At 33.1% G+C, this 23,675-nt stretch overlaps 1 protein-coding gene across 1 annotated transcript in view; it reads left to right on the forward strand.

Moving 5' to 3' along the window:
- LOC130441253 (glycine receptor subunit alpha-2) overlaps positions 1-20,763 on the forward strand; it is a 32,494-nt gene extending 11,731 nt beyond the window's left edge. The window contains exons 4-10 of the mRNA XM_056774840.1: positions 1,477-1,621; positions 3,950-4,176; positions 5,309-5,391; positions 10,437-10,571; positions 13,055-13,155; positions 20,043-20,203; positions 20,257-20,763. Coding sequence (XP_056630818.1) covers positions 1,477-1,621; positions 3,950-4,176; positions 5,309-5,391; positions 10,437-10,571; positions 13,055-13,155; positions 20,043-20,203; positions 20,257-20,536 — 1,132 coding nt within the window. The 3' untranslated portion in view covers positions 20,537-20,763. The remainder of the gene's footprint in view (positions 1-1,476; positions 1,622-3,949; positions 4,177-5,308; positions 5,392-10,436; positions 10,572-13,054; positions 13,156-20,042; positions 20,204-20,256) is intronic.
- Positions 20,764-23,675: the final 2,912 nt, after the last annotated feature.

The raw sequence follows: 23,675 nt of genomic DNA on the forward strand, positions 1-23,675 counted from the left end.
CGTTGGTAGAAAATTTAAAGCCAGGTGACGATCAAAGAAAAATTGCGAATTTATATTAATTAAAACTCAAGAAGACGAAAATTTTTTACAAAACTTAATTTGGACAGATAAGAAATTCAGAAGAACGGGATATTTAATCGGCGTAACTCCCATTATTGGAGTGATAGTAATCCTCACATATTGCGTGAAAGACAGTTTCAAGGGTACTGGAATTTCAATGTTTTTGCCGCAAACGGAAAGTATCGCAGGCTCGTTTAATAACCCTATCACATTCCCCGTATATTACAAGCAAATTGAAATAATCTTAATTGATAAATCCTAAACGGGACACTTTTGCAACACTTAAGCGTCAAGTTATTTTCATTATTTGTTTGTTGGTATGTTAGCCTTCTTTTGTTTTTTTTTTTTTGGTCTCTCCAGACAACCGACAATTAAAAACCAACCAACCAACATTTCAATTTTTTCAAGTTTCTATCAAAACCGTTAATTTGAGATATATGAATTTACTAACGAAGTTTCTAGATAGCGCAATTCGGCACCATTTTTTGAACACTATAAATTTTTGTCAAGGTCTTCACAGATTTTGAGAGCTGTATTTGTTATTTGTCCAAATCCCAAAAATATTAGACCTAGCTCGCTTAAACTTAGAAATATATTTTTCTTAGTGTAGGGCTGTATGTGTCCAAAATTTTCGACAATGTGAAATGATGAAAAAATGGTGGACTTTAGGCATACGATGCCTTATTTGAAGTTATATTGAATTTTCGCGTAAGTTCCAAAAATTTAATAAAAGCCATAGAATTTCGTTTAAAATAACAAAGTTTGGGTCCACTTCCGGTATAACGGGAAGTTTCAGAGAACTGAAATTATTTTAGCTGAGACGAGCATTTCGAAAAACCTATGCAAGCAAATTTTCAAAATACTAGTCCCAGTACTCCTATATTGACAGTTGGTATGGGAAAAAACGTCCCTACGTTACGGTGCCGACAATTTGCTTTTTCTCTCTCCTTCGCGACACTTTATCTATACTGCCCATGCTTCAAGCGCGCAGAAGATGCGCAGAACTATCTGAAGCGCTCGGAGGAGAGAGAGAGCGATATACTATTTGTTTCACTTAATCGGAACACCTTCCACGTATAGGAACTGTTTATATAGTAGGATTAACAGGATATATTATTTTAAGTGATTTTGTGAACGATGATAATGGAAAACAATTGTTTTTATAGCAACCGTTATAGCTAATGCAGCTGATTGGCTTAAAATGACAGCCATAAAATTTTTGTTTCAAAATCGAATGATAAAATATTTAAAATCACAATGAAAACAACATCTACTCAACAAATTGGTAGAACAGCGAACGAACGTGAGTAGAATATTTCGCACTAGACTAAAATGATGATGCAGTTTCTAATAATGGTCGTAAACACGTTTTGCTTATATTTTTTATTAAAAGTTTCCACTTTAATAATGTTTTAGTACTGGTTTGACAATTCGTGATATCCTCCCGACTGATCCAAGTAAATATGATAAAATGAGGCCACCAAAACGTGATGGTAATCCAACCATAGTTCATTTTCATGTTACTGTCATGGGTTTGGACAGCATCGACGAAAATTCGATGGTATAACATTATTATTGTTACTACCGGTTTTTCAGGTCAAAACAATAATTTTTTATCTAAAAAATCCGTTTCTATCGGTTTAAGCATTAGTAAATATGGCGAAAATTGGATAAATATACGTTTGGAGCTATTTCTTTAGTTAGTTCACAACTCACCAAACGATATTCGCCTTTGATAATTTATCTACAAAAGAGCCAAACTTCATAGTTCAATTTAATATTGTTCAATAATATACAATTCTATTTAAATTCATGGCTGTAATAAACGAAGCATTTCATTTTCCGATGCTAGGGCATAGAGTTAATAATAAAGATAGAGGGAGCTGCTGTTATAGAGAGAAAGAACATCGATATACTACTATCTATCTTGCTCTACTCTATTCTGATTGGAACAAATTCTTCTTTTCCTCTCCTAACATTACAATTACATTAACATGCCGTTCTTTCTTTAATATAAACTCTGTGCGGTGGGAATTGGAATATAATATTCATTTTTGAACGTTCTTTAGCTCTAGGAAGATGCAATACTTCTCCCCGTTTTGTCAATAAATATAATTTTTTATCGCGCTCCTTTTTTTAATATGAAGTTCAAAATATAATTTTACGTTTTTCAAGCGTACTCACTTTCTGAGTTTAAAGTAACAAGCCACCAATGCGTTAAATTAAAAATTTCTGCAGTATTAAGATTAACGTTTTTTATTTAAACAAGTTCACTTTTGATATTTCTAGTGCAATTGGATTGTGGGATATTATTAATTGTTTTCGTTGTAACGTAATTTATTCCTTTCTCCAAATAGAGAAGGAGTTGAGTTGAAATAAAATTGGATATTATGTTTCAATTTGAAGAAAATCCACATACTTCGAATAGACAGGCATCCTTTACATTCAATGTTAACACTTTAATTATTACCTTATTCATTTCTTAAAGGTTGAGTTCACCACTTTAAATCTAACTGAAGAATGTCATACTAGAATTTTTGTAACCTAGATACCAACACAATGGGTTACTTTATGCCCCCCTGCGAGCAAAAGGCAAAAAACAGACCAAATTAGCATTTTTAACACAATATCAGATTATGATTTTTGTAAGAAAAAGCGAAATCTACACGATAGGTCTACCAGCATCCTCGAAACTTCATTTTCTGATGTTATAATGTCGTCCAATATCTTTCAGCAACCATACACCATGGAGCTTCAGCTTAGATATACCTGCTTCAGCTTCTGGTGAAACGCTTTCTGACTTTCGACGTCAACAATGACAAGTGCACTTTTCGTTATTCAAACCTAACTAGAAATACTACAGGGAATTCTCCCAAATTTGTTTTTCCAATAGATTGTAAAGCACAGTATCTGTAGGCTAAAAATAAACTTTATCTGAAAAGCTATGTGGCCGCAAAGAAATATAATCTCTTATACGTTTCAACCCCTTGATTTCGTCTAAATCAACAATGACGAAAACTTGTTTCTTTGTCAGTTCTACTTTCTAACAAGGCACCATTACAACAAAATATGATTTTCTACATGTGTGGTAATAAATTTAGTTCTGCCGCATGATAAATGTTTGAACATTTAGCATCTACTCACTTGAAAAAATTGGTCTTCTTTGAATTTGTTCAATTGATTATTCCATTCTTGCCTCTCTATTTAATGATTATAAAGGCATAAAAACTGTTTTTTGTTGTTGTTGTTAATTAAAAAGAAAATTTCTGAATTTGAGATGAAATATGTTATTTTGATCTGAAGAACTTCTATTATTCATATTTATATATGCAGAATGGTTTACAAACCCAAATTAAAATATGAAATTGTGATTATAGAAAAAGTGTTGAATAACATATCCAATTACAGAAAAACAATAGTTATAATTAATTAACAAACAAAAGAAAAATAATATTCGTGGTTAGTACTACAGATACTTTCCACGACGACCTTTTCAGATCTATTTGCAAATTACCGTCACATTCTTGAATGGATCATCTTGGAGACTGAATATTTCATGCAGTTTATACTTTGAATGATAGAATATATGCAGTGCATGATTTTTGAAAGTTTTTTTCCTAAGGTTATTTGGCTGAGTTCTCAATAACACTATTCACGTTTGTTTCATAAGGTTTTGTACACATCTATATTATGAATCAGTTATCTGTAGATTAATGAGATAGTGGCATATTATCATTCAATACCTATTGTTGATAAATTAAAAAAACTACCAATCTTTTCATTTTCAGCATAAAAGAAAACATATTCGATAATTCTCAGTATGTATGTGGCATTCTGAATAATAATTTTCTCATTTTCTGTTTTTGTAATTCATAATTATATATTTTAGACATATGCAGCGGATATATTTTTTGCACAAACTTGGAAAGATCACAGATTGAGACTTCCCGAGAACATGACAACGGAATATAGACTACTCGAAGTGGAATGGTTGAAAAAAATGTGGAGGCCGGATTCGTTTTTTAAAAATGCCAAATCTGTTACTTTCCAAACAATGACAATTCCGAATCACTATATGTGGCTCTATAAAGACAAGACCATACTTTATATGGTAAAGTAAGTAGGTATTCACATTTTTGGTCAATCAATCTTGGTTCTAATTTTGTCAATCAATAAAGATAGTCTCAATTGCACAAGTGCCTGCAGCAATGCAGCGATTGTTGAGCTGTGTGAGTAGTCGCCCCATCCATTTGAAACCACTGGTTTTTGATCCGAATATTCTTTACATGACAAAACCTCTTGATATCCCGTATAAATGGTGTCACCACCATGGTCTTATAATATTCTGGGTAATAGTAATAGGTTTACCATCATCATCCTCCATGAAATACCGACCAGTTCTGGGTATCGGGATTGGCAAGAAAATGAGTTTTCGCCTTTGCTAATGTTTTCAATTATTTCCACACATTTTTTCAAAATTATACTAAATATCAGTCTAGTTGTGAGAAAATATTTTTCCGTTATTGCAAGGGCAATAATCTTCTAATATAATAGGCAATAGATGTAGCACTAAACTAAAAAATAACGTCATCCCTCAGATTTTATTCAAGTAAAGACACATAAAAGTTCCGCGATGTCATATCCTATAGTAAGACAGCAACGACTCAAAGCATATGATGCAAAATAATGGATCCGTCAGTTCTGAAAGTGACCTCATCCGAAAGTGGCATCACTCGTGGAAAAAGTTTCTAATATAAGCCCTGTATTTTTCATTATCTGAACTAAAACATTGAATATGTTAAGAAAATTTCTAGGTGGAAAACACACTTGTAATTGTAAGCTCGTATTTTACTGTATTTGATGTACGTAACTTTGATTATATTAATTATTATCGAACTACTAAAACTATTGTATATGCTTCTTTACCTACAAAAACTTTTGAATATTCTTTTCATTAGAAACATCTCATAATTTCAAGTACAACTGAAAATGAAATAACAAATTATATCTTTCTCTCCGTTAAAAAGTCTATTATAAACTTTGCTGTGTAGTAAATTTTTTAAAATTAAGACCAATCAATTGAAGTTGAGTGAATATTATACGCAAACGAATGTCCATGGGATTACTTGAAAACCAGAAGTGGGTCCATAGTTTTTTCTAATTCGTAATATTCTAGCTCAAACATGATGTTATTGATTGATGATTGAATGAATGCTGATTACTGAAAAAACTTCTTTATCAATTTTAGGTTAACATTGAGGCTCTCTTGTGCTATGAACTTTATGATTTACCCGCATGATACTCAAGAATGTAAACTGCAAATGGAAAGTTGTAAGTTATATAATAGTACATTATGTTACCATGAGTAAAAGGCTATCATTATTGCTGAGCCCAGATTCTTGAACTGTACGAAACATATAATATGTCTCCTGCTCGGAGTAAGATATTATATTTTTTCTTCAAGCGTAACAATAATGCAATTTATAAGAAGAAAAAAATTTAATACATTGTTCATATCTCAACTATTTATTAATACAAATATGAAAAAATCAGTTACGGCTTGCATAAGCATTACCTATTTATTAATTGTAATATTAAAGGTGCAGTTTTGTACAATGCAGTTATTTAAATTTAGACTACTGCCACCACTTTCGGCTTCGGCATTGACAATCTTGTCATTGGTATACATGTTATAATTAGTAAGATGTTTGTCGGTAAATCTCTTTTGATTCCAGAACTCGTACTTGGTTGCTCTTTCCAATGAAGTATTTTTTGTGCAGTTTGTCTCTTGCAGGAAACAGAATCTTCTACTAGGATATATTGAAAAATTCTTAGCTACTACAGAGCCAAACAAAATTTAAATGTCAAAATATTTTATTACTCAACATTTTCTCCTCTTAATTGGATACATTTATTACAGCGAACCTGCAACGTCTCTAGACCTTTAAAAAAAATGTTTATTCTTGCTCTGCAAACGAGACCTCCACAGCTTTTATTACCTTCTCGTTGGAAGAAAATTTACGACCTTTCAAACGTTTTTTTAGTTGAGGAAAGAGATGATAGTCGGACGGAGCCAAAGCAGGTGAATAAGGGGGTGCTCCAGAAATTCAAACCTAAATCACGAGATGTGTATGGCAACATGAGATTTGTGTGCAGGGGCGTTGTCGTGCAAAAACAAAACACTTTTGGATAGCTTTCCGCGTCTTTTATCATTATTTTTTACCATAAAATGGTCAGTAATGTCAAATAATAATCTCCAGTTATTGTTCTACCCTTTTTGAACACGAAACTTCTTAGGTCTTGGAGAACTAGAGTGCCGCCATTCCATCGATTGCAGCTTTGTTTCTGGATCGTAGAAATGTACTCAAGACTCATCCATAGTAACAATTTGGTTTAAGAAGTCCACGAGCACAGATCGAACGCGATGCTTCTACCCTTGCACGCTTTTAGTCAACATTCAAACATTTGTGGATCCATTTTGCAGCAATTTTCCTTTACAAATGAACGTGAACTATATAATGAACGCGTTCGTATGAAATATTCAGTGCTTCAGATGTCCGTTTCAGCCCAATTCGATAATCTGATAAAGTCATGTCATGAGCTGCATCGATATTTTCGGGGACTGACAGAGAAACTGGCCTTCCCGATCGGTCATCATCAACAATGGAAAATTTACCTCTTTTGAAGCTTGCAGTCCAATTTTTTACGTCGCATACGAAGGACATTGATCACCAAAGGTATTAAGCATATCTTCGTAAATCTGCTTACCTCTTAATCCTTTTAAATACAGGTACTTGGTGATGGCTCTATACTCCAATTTTTCTATTTTCACAATTTAGGTGGACATCTTTTTTCTTTTAATTTATTGCGTAACTCTGGTTCACTTTTTTGACATCAAACATTACACTTACACTTCTAATAAGTAATTGTTCGTTGCTATGGTAACGCAATATTTTGTTTATGCATGGAACTGGTCTAGGCTAACTAGACATCAAAACATCCTCGAAGTACCTACCCTTCAACAACACATGATGGATTTCCATCCATCATGTCGTTTTAAAGCTGTAATATCCCCTCCGTTGTCAACTAAAATAGTTGCTGAAGTCCTACGAAGGCAATGTCCCGTATATTCATGAGGATTTGTTAATTTAAAAAACATTGCAATGTCTTTTGGAACGTTTGATATTTTATATATACTCATTACCACACGGTTTCATTCACTGTTTTGATATTTAATAAAAACTTTTATGCAGATCCATATCATCCGGACGAAGTGCCGTATACTGTCTGACCAAGCTCAAATAAAAATCGTCAAGTATAATAAACTACCGTTGTTTCATATGATTGTGATATTTACTAAAATTAAATTTCCTATATCTTGGATTTCGCTGTACTTCAAGCGAACGAGTTCCTCGCATCTAAAAGGTCCTGTGACTTCAAATATTAATATAACCTAAAAACAAACGTTGAAATAAGTAATAAAAGAATCGGTCGGCGCTGAGAATCGAACCGCAGACCTCCCAAACAGAACACAAAAGCCAAAGATGAGCTATTGTGGTATAAAACGTTAAAAGTTCGAAATACGTTAATTTTTGTCAATTTAAATATTAATCTTATTAAGAGCCCACCTTTGTTGCTAAATAAACATTATTCGGTGTATCCTGCAGCAATTTATCAAATTGGTCTTTCATTTTTTCGGAGTAAAATTTTCTCCTTGTCGCTATGAAAATGCAGCTAATTTGGTATAATTTTCCATTTTTACATTACACAGGCCAACGATGAAAAAACTTTTTTACTGAAAATACCTTATTCTTATGTTTTTTAGGCTGCTGATTCCTAATATGATGCTTAAAAAGCTGTATCACTCACCATTTATTCACATTTCATAGTTACATTTATGAAATTAAGCAACAGCTTTTTTATAGTTAAAATAAAATTGAAAAAATAGGTCTAATGAACCAAGACCGACTCCATACCTATCTAGGGGTATTTAATGAATGAAGATAATGTTGGTAGTATTGCTGAAACACATACTAAACAGCTGATGTTTAGTTTAGTTTCAACCTAACCTCAGATTCACGTTTCCGTTTCCTGTATGTACATGTGCTCAGAACCTTTACTGACAGTTTTTGTTATATTTGTGGTGAGTCTATTTTCAAAAAACACCAAAGAAATATTATAGACTTTGTAAAAAATGTTTATCTAGCATACTTTGGAACTTGGAGATCAGGATAAATCTTGGGCGTCGCATAAGATTTGTTATGTATGTGATGAAGACCTTAGAAAATGGTCAAAAAAAGAAAGAAAACACTTCAAATTTGCTGTTTCTATGATATGGAGGGAACCAAGAAATCATTCCGATGACTGTTACTTTTGCAGTGTAGATATTACTGGTCATAATTCTAAAAACAAGAAGGTAATAAGTTACCCTAACCTTCCGTTCGCCACCCGACCAGTAGGGCACGGTATAGATTTGTCGGCCCCTGAACCACCAGAGGACGTAAATTCTATTGTAACAGAAGAATTATCTGATGTACAGTCGGAGTTAGACGAACACGATGAAGAATTTCAATGTGTTACAGAAAATATAGAGCCTAAATTGTTTACTCAGGTCGAGCTTAACGAGTTAGGTATCTGGGCTTAACGAAAGAAGAAGCTGAACTGCTTGGCTCTAGGCTACAAAAAAAGAACTTGTTGGCGGCTGGAACTAGCGTCCATTTGTATAGGAAGAGAGAACAGTATTTTGAACAAGAGAGTGATTTGGTGTACTGCTCAGAAATTCCTGGTCTAATGAATTGAGTACAAAAAAGAAGACTGGAGGCTGTTTATTGATTCATCCAAAAATAGTTTGAAGGCTGTTTTACTACACAACGGTAACGTGTATGCTTCTGTACCTGTCGGTCATTCTGTACATATGAAAGAGAGCTACGAAAATCTAGAAATAGTGTTAAATAAAATAGGTTATTCTGCACATAGTTGGATGTTATGTGGTGATTTGAAAGTAACAAAAAGTAATGTTTCCTGTGTGATGGGACAGTAGAGTTAGGAATCAACACAACTCGCCTTCTAGACAGTCTTTAAAGCCTGACGAAAAGAACATTCTACGCAAAAGCCTTATAGACCCAGAAAACGTGCTTCTACCACCACTACATATTAAGTTAGGCCTCATGAAACAGTTTGTAAAGGCTTTGCCTAAAGACGGACCTTGATTCAAATATCTCTGTCAGAAATTTCCACACCTTTCAGAAGCTAAATTGAAATAAGGCGTCTTTACCGGACCTGATATTAGAAAAATGATGTTTGAAGTTAACTTCGAATCCACAATGACCTCAAATGAAAAAGAAGCATGGGTATCCTTCAAGTAAGTTGTCATTAAGTTTTTGGGAAATGAAAAAGACCCAGAATATAAGTCTATTGGTGCCAACATGCTAAAAAAGTTTGAAGAGTTAGGATGTTTGATGAGCCTGAAAGGTCACGTTTTGACCAGCCACCTCGATTACTTCCTGGACAATTTAGGAAAAGTTAGTGAGAAGCAAGGTGAGCGTTTTCACCGGGATTTTAAAGTGATGGAAAAACGTTACCAGGGCCGCTGGAACACCAACATGATGGGGGATTACTGGGTCACTTCACCGGGAAGTTCAGCAAGCGAACCATAGCAGAAAAAGTTACACAATAAGTTTCAAAGAAAAAAGGGAAGGAAACTATAGACAAATTCCAGTTGACAAGTAAACCCTGTATTATCACACTACATTACTATACTGTAAATACAAACCATTTTTATGATTTAACATAGTGTTTCATTGATTTCCCTATATACCGTACAGGGGTATTAGATTATAATAAAATACATATTGCTTAGAAACTATGGGTGATACAAAAAAATTAAGGCCAGATTTGGATTCAGCACATAAAAATCTATACAGATCAGCTATTAAAATAAAAAGTTTTTTGTTGGCCTGTGTTATGTTTGTATCTTCGTACAATATTTTCTTTGCGCCATTTTATAAATTTTCATAAGCAAAATCATACACTTTTCGTGACTTCTTTGGAATTAGTGTTTCAATAGTAGAATTAGCTATTTCGACTAATTCTGAAGGTGTACATTGAAATTCTTCTTCTTGAGACATTTTTACAATACACTTTTCAAAGCTGACAAACATCAAATCAAATAAAAACTAAATGGCAGTTGCTGCCTACTTTGTTACAATACCTATAATAAGATGTTACTATCGTTTCTTATTATTCTGTACTAGTTAAAGAATAGGTTATTTCTACGAACTGTGCTGCCGAAAAAATATAGATATTATTATACGCTTGAAAAAAAATCTATTAACAAAAATTATACGCAAATTTTGATATTTCAATGCTCTTTTCAGTATCTCACACAACGGACGATATGATTTTTGAATGGGACCCTGATGTTCCTTTGGTAGTGGATGAAAACATCGAACTTCCTCAATTAGCATTAGTTAAAAATAATACTGCTGATTGTACTCAGGTATATTCAACGGGTAAGATTTCGAAATTATTGATAGTAATATATAACCAGCTTTTACCCGCGGCTTCGCTCGCATCGAATCCATTAAATAAGTATCAGAAATCATTATAACAGAAAAGAACGAACTCTGTAGCTATATTAGAACCTGAGATATAGATATTTGAATGTAGAAAAATTGCCAAAAACCTACAAAAATCCATAACTCCACATTGAATGTCCGCGCCTAGCTCCTCTCCAACTCAACAGATTTAAGTGTTCAAAAACTCAAAAGAAAGAAAGTGTTGAAGCGAGTGTTCTTAAACCAAAACGAAGTCTCTATATTGAATAGAACCTGAGATATTGAGGATAGAACGTGTGTATGTGAAAAACTTCAATAAGTAATCTACAGGAGGAAATCGCATTTGAGTATAACTTGAGAATGGTGAAAATTAGATGAAATCCGATAGTTGATGGCTGATCTGTGCATCAATACCTTTCATTGAAAAAAAATTAAGCAAATCGATTGGGTAGAACTCCTGAACGGACTCGGAATGGAAATCATCAATTTTTTTAATATATAAGATGGAGGTTTTATGAAAAATTAACTTTTTTGTAAAAAGGTACTTTACTCAAACAAATTTCTTAACATAATCTCCTTTTAATTCTATACACCTCAAATAATAATCTTTGGAAAGTTCCTCAAAATACGTTTATTACATTACATTACATTTATTTTTACCATCAAATTTCCATTTTTTTCATATCGCTTTCTACCAAGCCATTTTTTTAAGATGGGGAACAGAAGGTGATTGGAGGAAGCTAGAAGAGCCAAAGAATCGTAATGCAGATTGGCTACTTTTCTTCAACAACTACGCTAGTTTTTTCGAAATCCAAAGATTTCATCAAATCAACATAATATTCCTATTTCTCATTTGGATTCTCATTGTGGCCTTGACCTATTTTCATTTCTGGTGTGTAATAGTGTACCCAAGGTTCAACCTTTATGGTATATTTGAAGATATTTATCACGAGTGAATTTTCCTGCAATGAGGGCCGGATCTTAAAATAAAAAATTATATGAATATATATATGAATATATAATAAAAAATTATATGAAAATAATTTTCACTTTTATATTCGTGTTGTAGATGATCGATTGATATATTATGAAATTTTTTCTTTAGTTCTTACATTTCAAATATGTAGCAGTAGTCAATTAATTTATTTGTAGTTTTATTAGAATTTACAAAAGAGAGCTATAAATTTTATTTAAATTGTTTAAGTCTTTTTTATTATTCATAGCTTTTTCGTTCCTATGAATGCGAACCATTTCTAAAAATTCTCTTTTTCGTTCTAAGAATTTTCGAATCTTTCGAATATTTTTTTTAATATTTCATGGTTCGTTAATGCAGTTTTATTTTTTATTATCGAATTGATAACCTTTTAGTCTATATTCTAAATACTGAGATATCTGCTCTATGTAGACCATAGTATTTTGGGAATCCAAATGGGAAATAGAATTATTATGTTGATTTGATAACATTCTTCGCTTTCTAAGTTGAGATTACATTAGATGCTTAAAATATTTATTCACTTGAATAGGTATACGTTATCTAATCTATATTTGCAGTATACTTCGTAATATACCTGACTTCTCAATTCTATTCGTCTCTGTTGTTATCATGAAATACAAATGATGAAATTTCGAATTAAAAGGTTTCAATCTAGCCAGCTCAGGCTGTATTTTTTATTATATTGAAATTTCTTCCTATTATACCAAAATATAGGAAGTCAATTTGAAAACGAGTCGCCCCATAAAAATATTCGAGTAAGTCGCATAACAATTATTTTTAAGGAGAACCGTTTGTAGGCTTATTTTCAATTAAATTACTTCAACCCTGTAGCGGTAGCAGAAGTAACCTCTAAAATAGAAATTAGGGTTGAGTAGTACCTTATTTTAAAGGTTGTGTAATCACCTTCACAAACATAAAATATATATATTTCATGTATCACGTGCCATTTCATTGCTCCTCTTTGACTAACTAATATGCCAAAAAATCAATTATTTAGCTTCTTTTTAACTGATTCAACTGTAAAATAGAGCGGTGGAGCTCTATCTTCTTTGGGAGGAAACTCTTGATCCCCATCTCACAGATAACATCGAAAATGATATTGTACTTAGAAAATAATCCCTGTAAGGTAACATCTGATTGATCGAATTCTTGGGTAATGGGTAATGGATTAGAAGGGGATCCTTAATTGAATGTCCTTACCTTGGATTCAGTTTCATCATTTTCTCAAAATATTGGTATAGGTATAGTATAGGAGTAGAATTATTTCTATCACCCTCTTTGTATAGTAATTAAGTTGTCAAGTCAAAGGAGAGATTGCCTTAAATCACTTATTTTCCTTCTCCAATTATCACTACTGTTCAAAATATAGGAGGGAGAAGAGAACTGTTAGGTTTGCGCACTATATTTACAGTATAACTTACTTTTGACTCTCTTTCATTTGTAGGAAACTTCACATGCCTAGAAGTAGTATTCCTTCTGAAAAGACGACTGGGATATTATCTGTTTCATACATACATTCCTACATGCTTGATAGTTATCATGTCGGTAAGTAATAATTAATTAAACATCAAGTGCAATACGAAAGTAGATACTAAATGTGATCTAAATACGGCGAAAGAATTCGTCCACGACATGGACAGTGAAGCCGGTCCTATCCGGTTATGATGAAAGAGTATAAAATTTGGCAAATACGTCGTTTCTCGTAAATCGTGTGATATTATTTTTCTTCGGGGTTTTATTGTCTTTAGAACCAATTTCTAGGAAGGCCTCTATATTTATTTGTTTGTTCGTTTACTTCCTAGAATGCTAAAAATTACTCTCTAGTATAAGTTGTTAAGCAGCGAGAGTCAGTATTTAATTCAAACTCATAGTCAACGAAACGAAATAGTATAAAGTAAGTATAAAGATTTAATTTTTATAATGTCTAAAGTGAATGTTTAAATAAATTGAATAAGTAAAAGACAATGTAATAAACTCACTTCACCATTAGAAAATAGCTCAAATAAATAAGAAAAGCATTAGATTGGTGTCAGAAGTGGGATATTGTGAATAAATAGTGATATAAACATGGCTAAGAGACTTGGTAAACTGAAAGTGATAGAACCAAAAGCAGAACTGGAGAATCGCGAGCTTGAAAAGTCCAGTAAGAAGAGTGAGGAGTAAATTAATTTCTTCAATTTCTAAAATGAAGAATGATATTTCTACTAAAATGGGCGAAAAGATTTCGACATTTGAAAACGATATTGACTTTGCCGCTGACATTAAAAACAATCTCATCCATTGATTCGGATATCGAAAATGAAATGACAAGTCAGATAAGCGAGTTAGAGAAAAATATTGCAAATTTAAGAACAGATACTCCAGCAGAAAAAAGGAGAGTGAACATGTATTATCATAAAATTCACAAGCACAATTTAAGACAAAAGACATTGGCAGTTTTTCTCGAGTCAAAGCCCCACCGTTTGATGTATCAGACCAATTACGTTAAACAGTTTGAGGCAGCCACTTGAGTGAATAATTGGTCCAAAAAAAATGCAGTGAACTCAACTATCGCACTACGAGGAGATGCTTTAGATATACTCCAAATAATACCTCTTGTAGAAACCGATTACTTCGAACAATAAAAGAAGAGGTTGGATATGTGATATGGTCATGAACTCTTAAAAATCTCAGCTGAAGGCAAAGTGTGAGGAAGCTTTGTAAGTGTTCGAGGTATATATTGTCCGATTTGTCCGATTTGCTTATCTATCAGCACCAGAGAACATTACGGAATGTTTGGGCATCTAGGAATTCATTGATAGCCTACGTGACTATGATATGCAGAAGATGCTTCGATTAACCCATCCGAAAACTTTAGTAGATGCACTTATTGCTACTCTTGAATATGATGCAGCCATGAGCAGAATAGGACCATACAGGAAAAAAGTGACGAGGAAAAACTGGACCAGATCATCAACTTGTTAAAAGGTATGGTTAACAAGAAGCCGAAAAAGAGTAAATGTTGAAATTGTGGCAAGTCAGGGTATATATGCAGTTCGTGCAAGAGTCTCCGGAATTCCTCAAACAACAAAGTCCAGTCACAAGGAAAACTAGAACAGGTCGACCTCAGGAGGGCAGCACCGACCCAGTATCATAACATTATCTCCTACTACTGTGGTCACCGAAAAACTGACCGCTGCGCTGAACGGCCGTACACAGCAGGTTATTTCCAGCACCACGAGACAAAATCCAAGGAAGCCGTAGTTTCAAGGATCCTTGTGAACGATGTTGGTATAACATTTATACCAGCAATCCATCGTGTTGCATCTATTTTAATTATTAGGTATGATTAGAACCCTCATAAGTTATATGATCAGTGATGAATTTGAATCAGTTTCCGGTGGTCATTGAGCTACTGTAACAACTTCACTAAGATTCTTTTCACAGTGTCCATCATGAAACATGGTTTTAAAGAGCGATAAACATTACGTTTTATTTCAACTTAAATAAGTGATTATGACGATGATATAGTAACTTTCAAGACTATTTACAAGACGCTTCACAAATTTGAAAGTGAAAATGAGTCATTTAAGAACAATAGATGATCGGAACACCCTTTAACCTCATAAACAGTTGGAAATGTGCAAAGATGGAAAAAAATATTCAAACAAGTGGTTCGCGTATTGGAACGTTTGCGGAATAATGTGCGAAAAGAGGTCTCATCTGTCCACACGCGCATTACTCATCACTTTGTTACTTACAGCGCTTCCCAAAAATTGAGGACCAATAAAAAGAAAAACGTTTGGGAGAAGACCACGATGAAGCAAAAATGTTTGTTAAACAAGAGCAGCACTTTGGAGGAGATTGTTTCAAATTGTTACCTTTTTACATGTTATTAATTAAATGTCACTGAATAGAATTTCATGTTAATCACCTAATCCAAATCTATTGTTATATGAGCAGAATGAAATAGTGTCAAATATGTTGAAATGAAATTAAAAAAAAGTCAAGATCTGTTGACATTATTACCCACTATTTCAATTTCAATACATAGGGTCATTTTTAAAACGTAGGAGAGCTCTAAGATGAAATTGGGTATGTGTTTAATAAAATTAATTTAGACTGATAAAAAAGGTTTTTTCTGGTTATCTTTGGATATTCCTTTTTTTTGTCACTGCAACAAAACGATGACGACCAGTATTTTCATTTTTCAACCCTTGTAACACTTACCTCTACATAATATTGGATTACTCTACATTGTGTCCACGAATGGGTAAAACGACACTTGTAAAAGATGCGGTATTCCCCATTAAAGTTTTCATTTCTTAGAATCCAGCCCCTACTTGGTAAGAAACTAATTTCTAGCATAATATTGGTTTTAAGAAATGAAGTTCTTAAAAATTTTTAAAAACCTATTTTCTCCACAGTAAATTGCCTATTGAGTGGCAGATTTGACAAAAAGTTATTGGTATAAGTTGTTAACATTTGGATCTCTATACTTCAAAATCATTTTTTTAAGTTTATTCCCCAAATTTAAGACTAATATTTGTAACACAGACCATAATTCATAACATTATTAATCTGCTGGAATGAAATGTCAAAACAATTTTATTAAACTCAAATTATTGTTAAATATGATAACGTCATAAGGGAAATTTATTTAACTCAATGGTTCAATGGAGCCGGCCAAAGATCGATAAATAAGGTTATTGCTTTGTTTAATGAAATATATGTATGCTGTAATAAACAAAAGTACTGCTTGACGATTGATCAATAAATTTTTTAAACCGAAAACATTTATTATGAGGAGGAAGATACAAAACCTTGACATGAAACTGATGTAAGTATTTTATTTGACTTACATTCAATAGATGCAGATCCAAAATATCACTCAGAGAATTTATGAAGTAAACAAAATTTAACCATACAAAGTAAACATTCAGAAGAAACTAACCAAGGAAGGTGATTGCAGTTCTGTTTGTCTTCAGGGAAGCAAATAATTAGAAAACAAATCATAAATTAACATATTTTTCTGGAAAAATTAAAGGTCATCAGAAAACTATCGATATTGGAGCGAAAATGCATGTTCGATGTGCTGTATCATACTAGCTAGAAACCTTCCTCTAATGAACGAACATTAAATCAACACGATAGTTGCTTTGATCATTATACAAAAAAAGATTACTGATTGGCTAAACAATCTGTTTAATGATAAATGGTTTTGGAGAGTGTATCATGGTATCCTGCTAGATCCCCAGACTTTACAAAAATGGATTTTTGTGTATATGGAAAGGCGAAATAAATAGTTTATGACAGTGAAATATCACAAAGTACAGGCAGCTTTTGGAAAATTTTGATAACGTATTAAAAATGTCCAGATATAGTCGGTGAAGTAGATGAGGTTTTTAACTTTATTTAATTATCACTAATCACTGCCAAGCTAATAGTAATGAGGTAAGAGTGAATTTTTCAACAAAATAAATTATAATTGCGCCTAGATGTTAATCCTGAACATTGTTTTTATTTTTGGTACATAAAAGATACTTTACTTTAGAAAAACAAGTGTTTTCCGACGCATACTTGATTTTTCCAGTCTTGAACTATGTTAAGAATTAGTCTTCATGAATCAGATCTAAACCTGAATAAATGGAAATTGGAATCGAAGATTTTTTATCGTTTAAGAGTCGTTTCACCTAACCAGGGAGACAATGTATATGTATAGTAGGGTGTGGGGAAACTGTAGTTTGTAATTTTATCAAAACATAAATTCTTAAAATCGGAAATAGTAGAAAACCATCAGATTTCTATATCATTTAACACTTAATGTGGAAAATCTACATCAAACCTAATCAAATTACACACTTGTGTTGGAAGTTTTAGAATAAAATCTTTTTTCTTAATATATCAGCAGACTTCAAACTTCATGAATTTAAGTTAGTTGCTGGTGAAACTAACTACCACAATTGTTATAATTTATTTCTGAGACTTTTTACCGGATATAAAATCGGTCGTCCCGAAGATGATTCAGTAAACTTGGCGATGGAGGAAATATCTCAGTACATTGAAAATAATGATGATTGTCAATTTTCATTGCAAGAATTGAAAAATATGGACAAAAATCCAACTATAGTATGCTGATAAAATTCTTATATATATATATATATTCTTAATAAAGCTTGGTATCAAAATAAAAAACAAAATATGAACGAAGAACGATCCAGAATACTGAAAGCTGCCGCGGCAATTATTCGAGGGGATATTCAATCTAGTGATGGATAATGATAATGTTCCCCTGCCGAATCGAATTTTTGAAAATATTGACAGCGATATTCCGGATTAAAATTAGATCATTTGAAACTAATATGTACAACTATCAGCCACTCAATAATAACTGCTGATCGGCCTAGGTATTTCAAATAAGATTGCAATTGCGTTTCTCAGTTTTTTTTTCATCGACGATTTGGATCAAAACGTCTTATACAGATTTTTTCGTCTTTCGTATTGTATGCCTCATATAATGATACTATAATGTATGAGACAGCAGCAATTCTACATCGTCTACCGCATATTTTGCCACCAAAAAACTGGTACAGTTATTCAGTATGTAGCAAACAACGCTGATATAAATGTACTTACTTTAGACGGTCATAATACGCTTCACATCATGGGAATCATTAACATTATTACTCGAAAAAGTTCAGTTACAGCAGAACATCCTATATTATGAACATACATACTTCCCTCAGCGCAACATTTTGAAGAAAAATCTCATGTGCCAATACAAGTCTATCAAACAGATGTGTAGTGGGATATAGCAAAATAGCTTTAGTAGTATTTTGATTATGAAAATAATACATTTTCACTTGAAAAAGTTTATATGTTATGGTTATATGGGAAATGGAAAAATTTATTACTACCTGGCTGCTATGGTCATATTGAACATTTAACAAGTGATATTATAAATCAACCAGCGAGTAACTACAATACCATATACACAACTTTACTTTAGAAGATGTAAAGATTATTGTATTATTACTTTTGATCAACCATTGTATGCAAACGCTCGAGAAATCGTATCCGCACAAGGGCACATCCAGAGTCTTGACAAATTGAGTCATTAGTATTAGAACGAGTCCCCACAAAATATAAGTTAATTACGTTGTTTTTGCCAGCATGACAGCATAATGACGAATTTTACACAATTTTTACTTCAAACCTCAATTCAATAATATACAAAGAACTTGCTCTCGATAGTGAAGGAAAACCTTACAAATATAATTGAACTTGTAACGAAAAAAAAATGTTTACTATAATAATATTGAACAAGGCGATTGAATAGCTGAAGCATTACTTTATCAGTTTAATGACAGGAGTACAGAGAACGAGGACATACAGCAAAACTAGGGATACAAAATTTTCATATGGTGTCTATTACAACGGAATTTATAAGGGCTGAACCTATGGGAGATTGGCAAGCTCATTTAAATTGCGTTAAAGAAAAACTTCCTTATCTTTATTCATCAGGAGATTTTAAGTCTGCGCTTTTATATCTACAAGATATGATGCAATTAGAGAACTTGATGGATCCTAGTATTTATTAAAGATTTATTGGATTTTTCATTATTAGACGTTATGATGAATTAAATTGTGGAACTTCGATGGATATGGTGATTGAACAATCAATGACGAAGTCTATGGATGGAGGTGTTGCTCGTGGGCGAAGTCCACAAGAAAGTGTAATTAGTAAATGGTTTTATAGCTTGCATACGATGAATTCTGTGTGTGAATGATAGGAAGATCTCGATAATGTTATAATGGACATAATAGACCAGCATGTGGGTGCGAGAGATTCTCGTGTAAAGACATATATTGAAGATATTAATAAACTTATGGAGTGGCTCTTATTACATGGTCCTTTCCCTATAATTCTAAAAATTATTGCCAGCGGAGTCGTCGGCGATGATAAAATTAATTGTCATAATACTGGTGCAGTTGGACTTGCTTCTATAAGCAAAATTACTGGCCAAACGTTTAATAATATTTTATACTCCCTTTTTAAAGTGAACCCAGAAAGATGGGGTTGGAAATTGACAGATAATTATTTGGAGCCAATTTGAAACTTCACTCCCGGTCCAGAAAAACTGTTTAATACTATTTTTTGTGCAATGCAAGACGGATTGTAGTAAAAATTGTGACTGTCAAAAAGTGAGCTCTCACTTGAATAATTCTGTGTATCGTTGCCATTTAGTTCTCATCTATTTTCAAGGTCATTGTTCAAGACGTTTTTCACCACCTCTACCAATTAATCAGTAATATTGTTAACTTAACCTAACCTAACTTTGTGCTTTTACTGACTAAATATTAATAATTTATTTCTTGAAAAATATTCTTGTTGTTAGAATTCCAAGGTTTTCCCATAATGTGCTGGTAGAAAATATCAATGTGTTTTGTAGTGGGTATCCTTTTGGATAAAACCAGAGGCAGCTCCAGCAAGAGTTACTTTAGGAGTAACTTCATTATTAACATTGTCGACTCAACATGCTAAAAGTCAAGCAGCTCTTCCTCCAGTTTCCTATTTAAAAGCTGTAGATGGATTCATGTCCGTTTGTACTATGTAAGTACTATGATAAAATTATAAGTAAAAAAATTCTGTATTTTTCATTTTAGATTTGTGTTTATGGCTCTTATGGAATACTGTCTAGTGAATATCGTCTTGGGAGATTCAGATGCTCCTAAGAAACCGGCTCCGAAAAATCCTCCCGGTGTCTCAGACAAACCTACTAGCGAGAATTCTTTTGCTGGAAGTAAAGCAAAGTCGACTGTCAACATTGCCGAAAGACAAAGAAATAGGGCTATAAATATCGATAGATTTTCTAGGGTTTTCTTTCCACTATTATTTACTATTCTGAACTGTACGTATTGGATATTATTTGCTGAGTATATCTAATGTATAAGGGTCGAATATAAAAACAAATATCGTTGTTTCCACTCATTCTGCTTGTTGAGAATATTCATACAAAATTTTGCAAAGTAGTACATACAGTGTGATATTTGTACAGTTTCAGTCATTGCATTGTCCCAAAACCTTCAGAACCTTTATTTTCTGTTTTATACTCGTATAAGCAATGTATTTGATTTTTTTATATGTATTTATTAATAAAAATGATAACAAAACTAGTTGTTTTAATTGCAAAACACCATACTTGCCGAGGGTGAATTGATGAAAGAGTGATTTCTCAGAAGCTGACCATACTTTGGTATGGTGATTATATAGTTAGTTTTCACAATGTTTCTGATGTAGTTTGACAAAATTTTATATAAATTTGACAAGTACTAAGATCAGTTGTCATGTATGCTTCTGAAACCTAGGCAATGAGTGCTAGAGACGAACTGAAACTCAACTCGTCAGAGAGGAAACTGCTTCGTCGCATCTATGGCTCAATCCAAGATCAAGGAGAATGACGCATCCGTACTAACGCTGAGACTTACGCCCTGTATGGAGAGCCCAGCTCGGTAGCAGAGATCAAGAGTGCTACACTAAAATGGCTTGGTCTCGTCAAACGGATGCAGGAAGGTCGAGGAGGTCAAACTTGCGAAACGACAAAAACCGGTAGGTCGTAAACTACCAGAATGACATAGAACCGGACCTAAAAGAACTAGGCGTCCGAAACTAGCGGAGAAACGTACAACATCTTGAAGAATGGAGGACAGTTGTTTGGTAGACCAAGGTTCTTTAAGAAGCGTACTGCCAATACTAGGGTAAGGTATCTAGTCTTCTGTCCGACGTCCGCTACATGTGGAAAGTTAACATATATGATTTCCATTACATCTCCGAAATAAATTGCTACTATAATCACAAAAAACTGGATAAACAAACAATTTTTTTATATAATTACATATTGATTCTATCTTGTTCATATTTTGTTGTTTCACTCATCGTTCGACCACCCAGGTTTATATTTCTCTCAATCGCTGCCATTTTTCTTATAATTCTTCATCAGCCGTTATTCATCCACTCCTAGACAAGGGTCTCTTTTGATGTTTTCCACATTATTGTATCGTTTGCATCCATTGTTGGCTTGTTACTTTCTTAATATCATCAAGCAAGGATTTTGGGGTCTTTCTATTTTTTCTGTTCTCTCTTGATCACTATGTTCTTAATCTTGCTTAGAGTATTTAATATTATTGACGTTAATATATTGAATGAAATTTGTCACCAAAACATTTTTGTAAGCTACATTTTTTTCTCCAGAACCAGAAACATCGCAACGAAGATATAATTCATTTATGAATCCCATATCATTGTGGACTGTTATTTTAAAATTTTTCGAATGTCTGGACACTAGTTCGAATTGAATGAGGAGTAAATACAAGACTAACACCAGGTTACTAGTATTGCATAATGTGGTCCTGGTCTTGCAGTCTAATGAGTAGTTTTGGTCTAGAAGGATCTATCTGACTCTCTCGAACAAGAATATTTGTATCAGATTTTCATAGAAGGCAATTTTTGAAAGAAAATTTGAAAGTAAATGGCTTCCAAAGTGAATAACTAGCTGGTATAAGTGTAGTGAAAAGATTCTAGAAATATAAAGTACCCTAAATCGAGGCAAATGTTAATAAACGATCTCATATAAGTTGATTTTCAGAGTTTTTGGATGTATAAAAATATTATAGGCCACTTTTTAGATTACAAGTACAGTGACCATAATTACTTTATGTGCTTGTAAGTTTATGTGTCAAGTTTCAAATCACCTTCTCGAATTATATCAACTTCCATCAGGGCTATTCAAAGAAGAGAAAGAAGCTACACTTCTTCAAATCAATGAAATGCGTGGGAGCGTAGGACAATACAAGGACAACTGTTACACCAACAGTTTTTACAAATACTTTTTTTAATTTTATTATTGTCAAGAATTGTGAATTATACATTTATTCTTAATTCATTCTTAAAATAGAATTATAATGGCAAATGAATACCTTTTCCATTTAAACATTTTTTTTAGATACCAAATACCTACATTCCTTTTATTTTCGAACATCATCTGTGTGAAGAACCCAGGATAATGTTTTCTTCTATGAATGTTTCACAAATGTTTAATTTATATTTCTACTCGAAAATTTCAACATAAGATTTAAGAGCAATATTTGGAGAAAAAAATATTTCAGAAACAAACACAAAAGACCGCAAGCTAGGTCTTGCGTGAGTATTGCAATACTAGGTCTTGGTCGTGCATACGTTTGGAACTCATGGGTCTTGGTCTTGCGATCATAATATTGAGCATAAAACAAACAGACCTAGAATTTTATTGATTACAACAGACCAAATCTATCTCTTCAAAAATCAATTCCCCAAAGAACCATACACTCTAGGAAGAATTTCCACCACCCCTATCACGCCGTCAGTTTTCTGTTGCTCATTCTCCTTCCCATTATATGAGAGTGTTAAAAGTATCCTACTAATCTTTTCTTTAGGGTTCTGCCTTGGCTTAAGACGACCAATTTCTGAAGATTTTGAAAATCTCACTCATTTGACAAACTTTCCGTTAGCCCCTCTTCTTTATTTGGCTTAATTTTTCATTGGTCCTTCCGTGGTGGCCATGACCAATATGTTTACTTGTCCTTGGATTCCTTTTGTATTCTTTCCATGGGTGATACGCCAATTTTCTCGTACGGATATTGAGGTGCGTCCTCGGCTTTTCAAATGTTCTACTAGCGGAGACGACAATTATCTCTTTAATCTTGTTTTGGTGCAACACACCGCAAATATGGTGATTCCTGATGTACCAAAAGAAGATCACAGCTTGCCTGCGACTGATATTCTGCTGGACTTATGGCTTTTACGGCACTTTTCATTATATCCTTCAGTACAGAGCTTGAGAAGAATGATGATGCAGAAACTGATTTTCAGCTTTAGCTCGGATCTTCTTTCAATGAATAATTCCAATCATTCTCTTACAGGAAATGTCATGACACTGTCCCTCTTCATTATCATTTTTGATAACCCGGCGGCTCTGTGTACTTTTCAGTTTACGACTTCAATATTGACAATCGACAACTGAATTTTGCGGGTATTCATTTTTATTTTT

The sequence above is a fragment of the Diorhabda sublineata genome, chromosome 3 (assembly GCF_026230105.1).
Source record: "Diorhabda sublineata isolate icDioSubl1.1 chromosome 3, icDioSubl1.1, whole genome shotgun sequence".
In the NCBI taxonomy this organism is placed as follows: Eukaryota; Metazoa; Arthropoda; class Insecta; order Coleoptera; family Chrysomelidae; genus Diorhabda; species Diorhabda sublineata.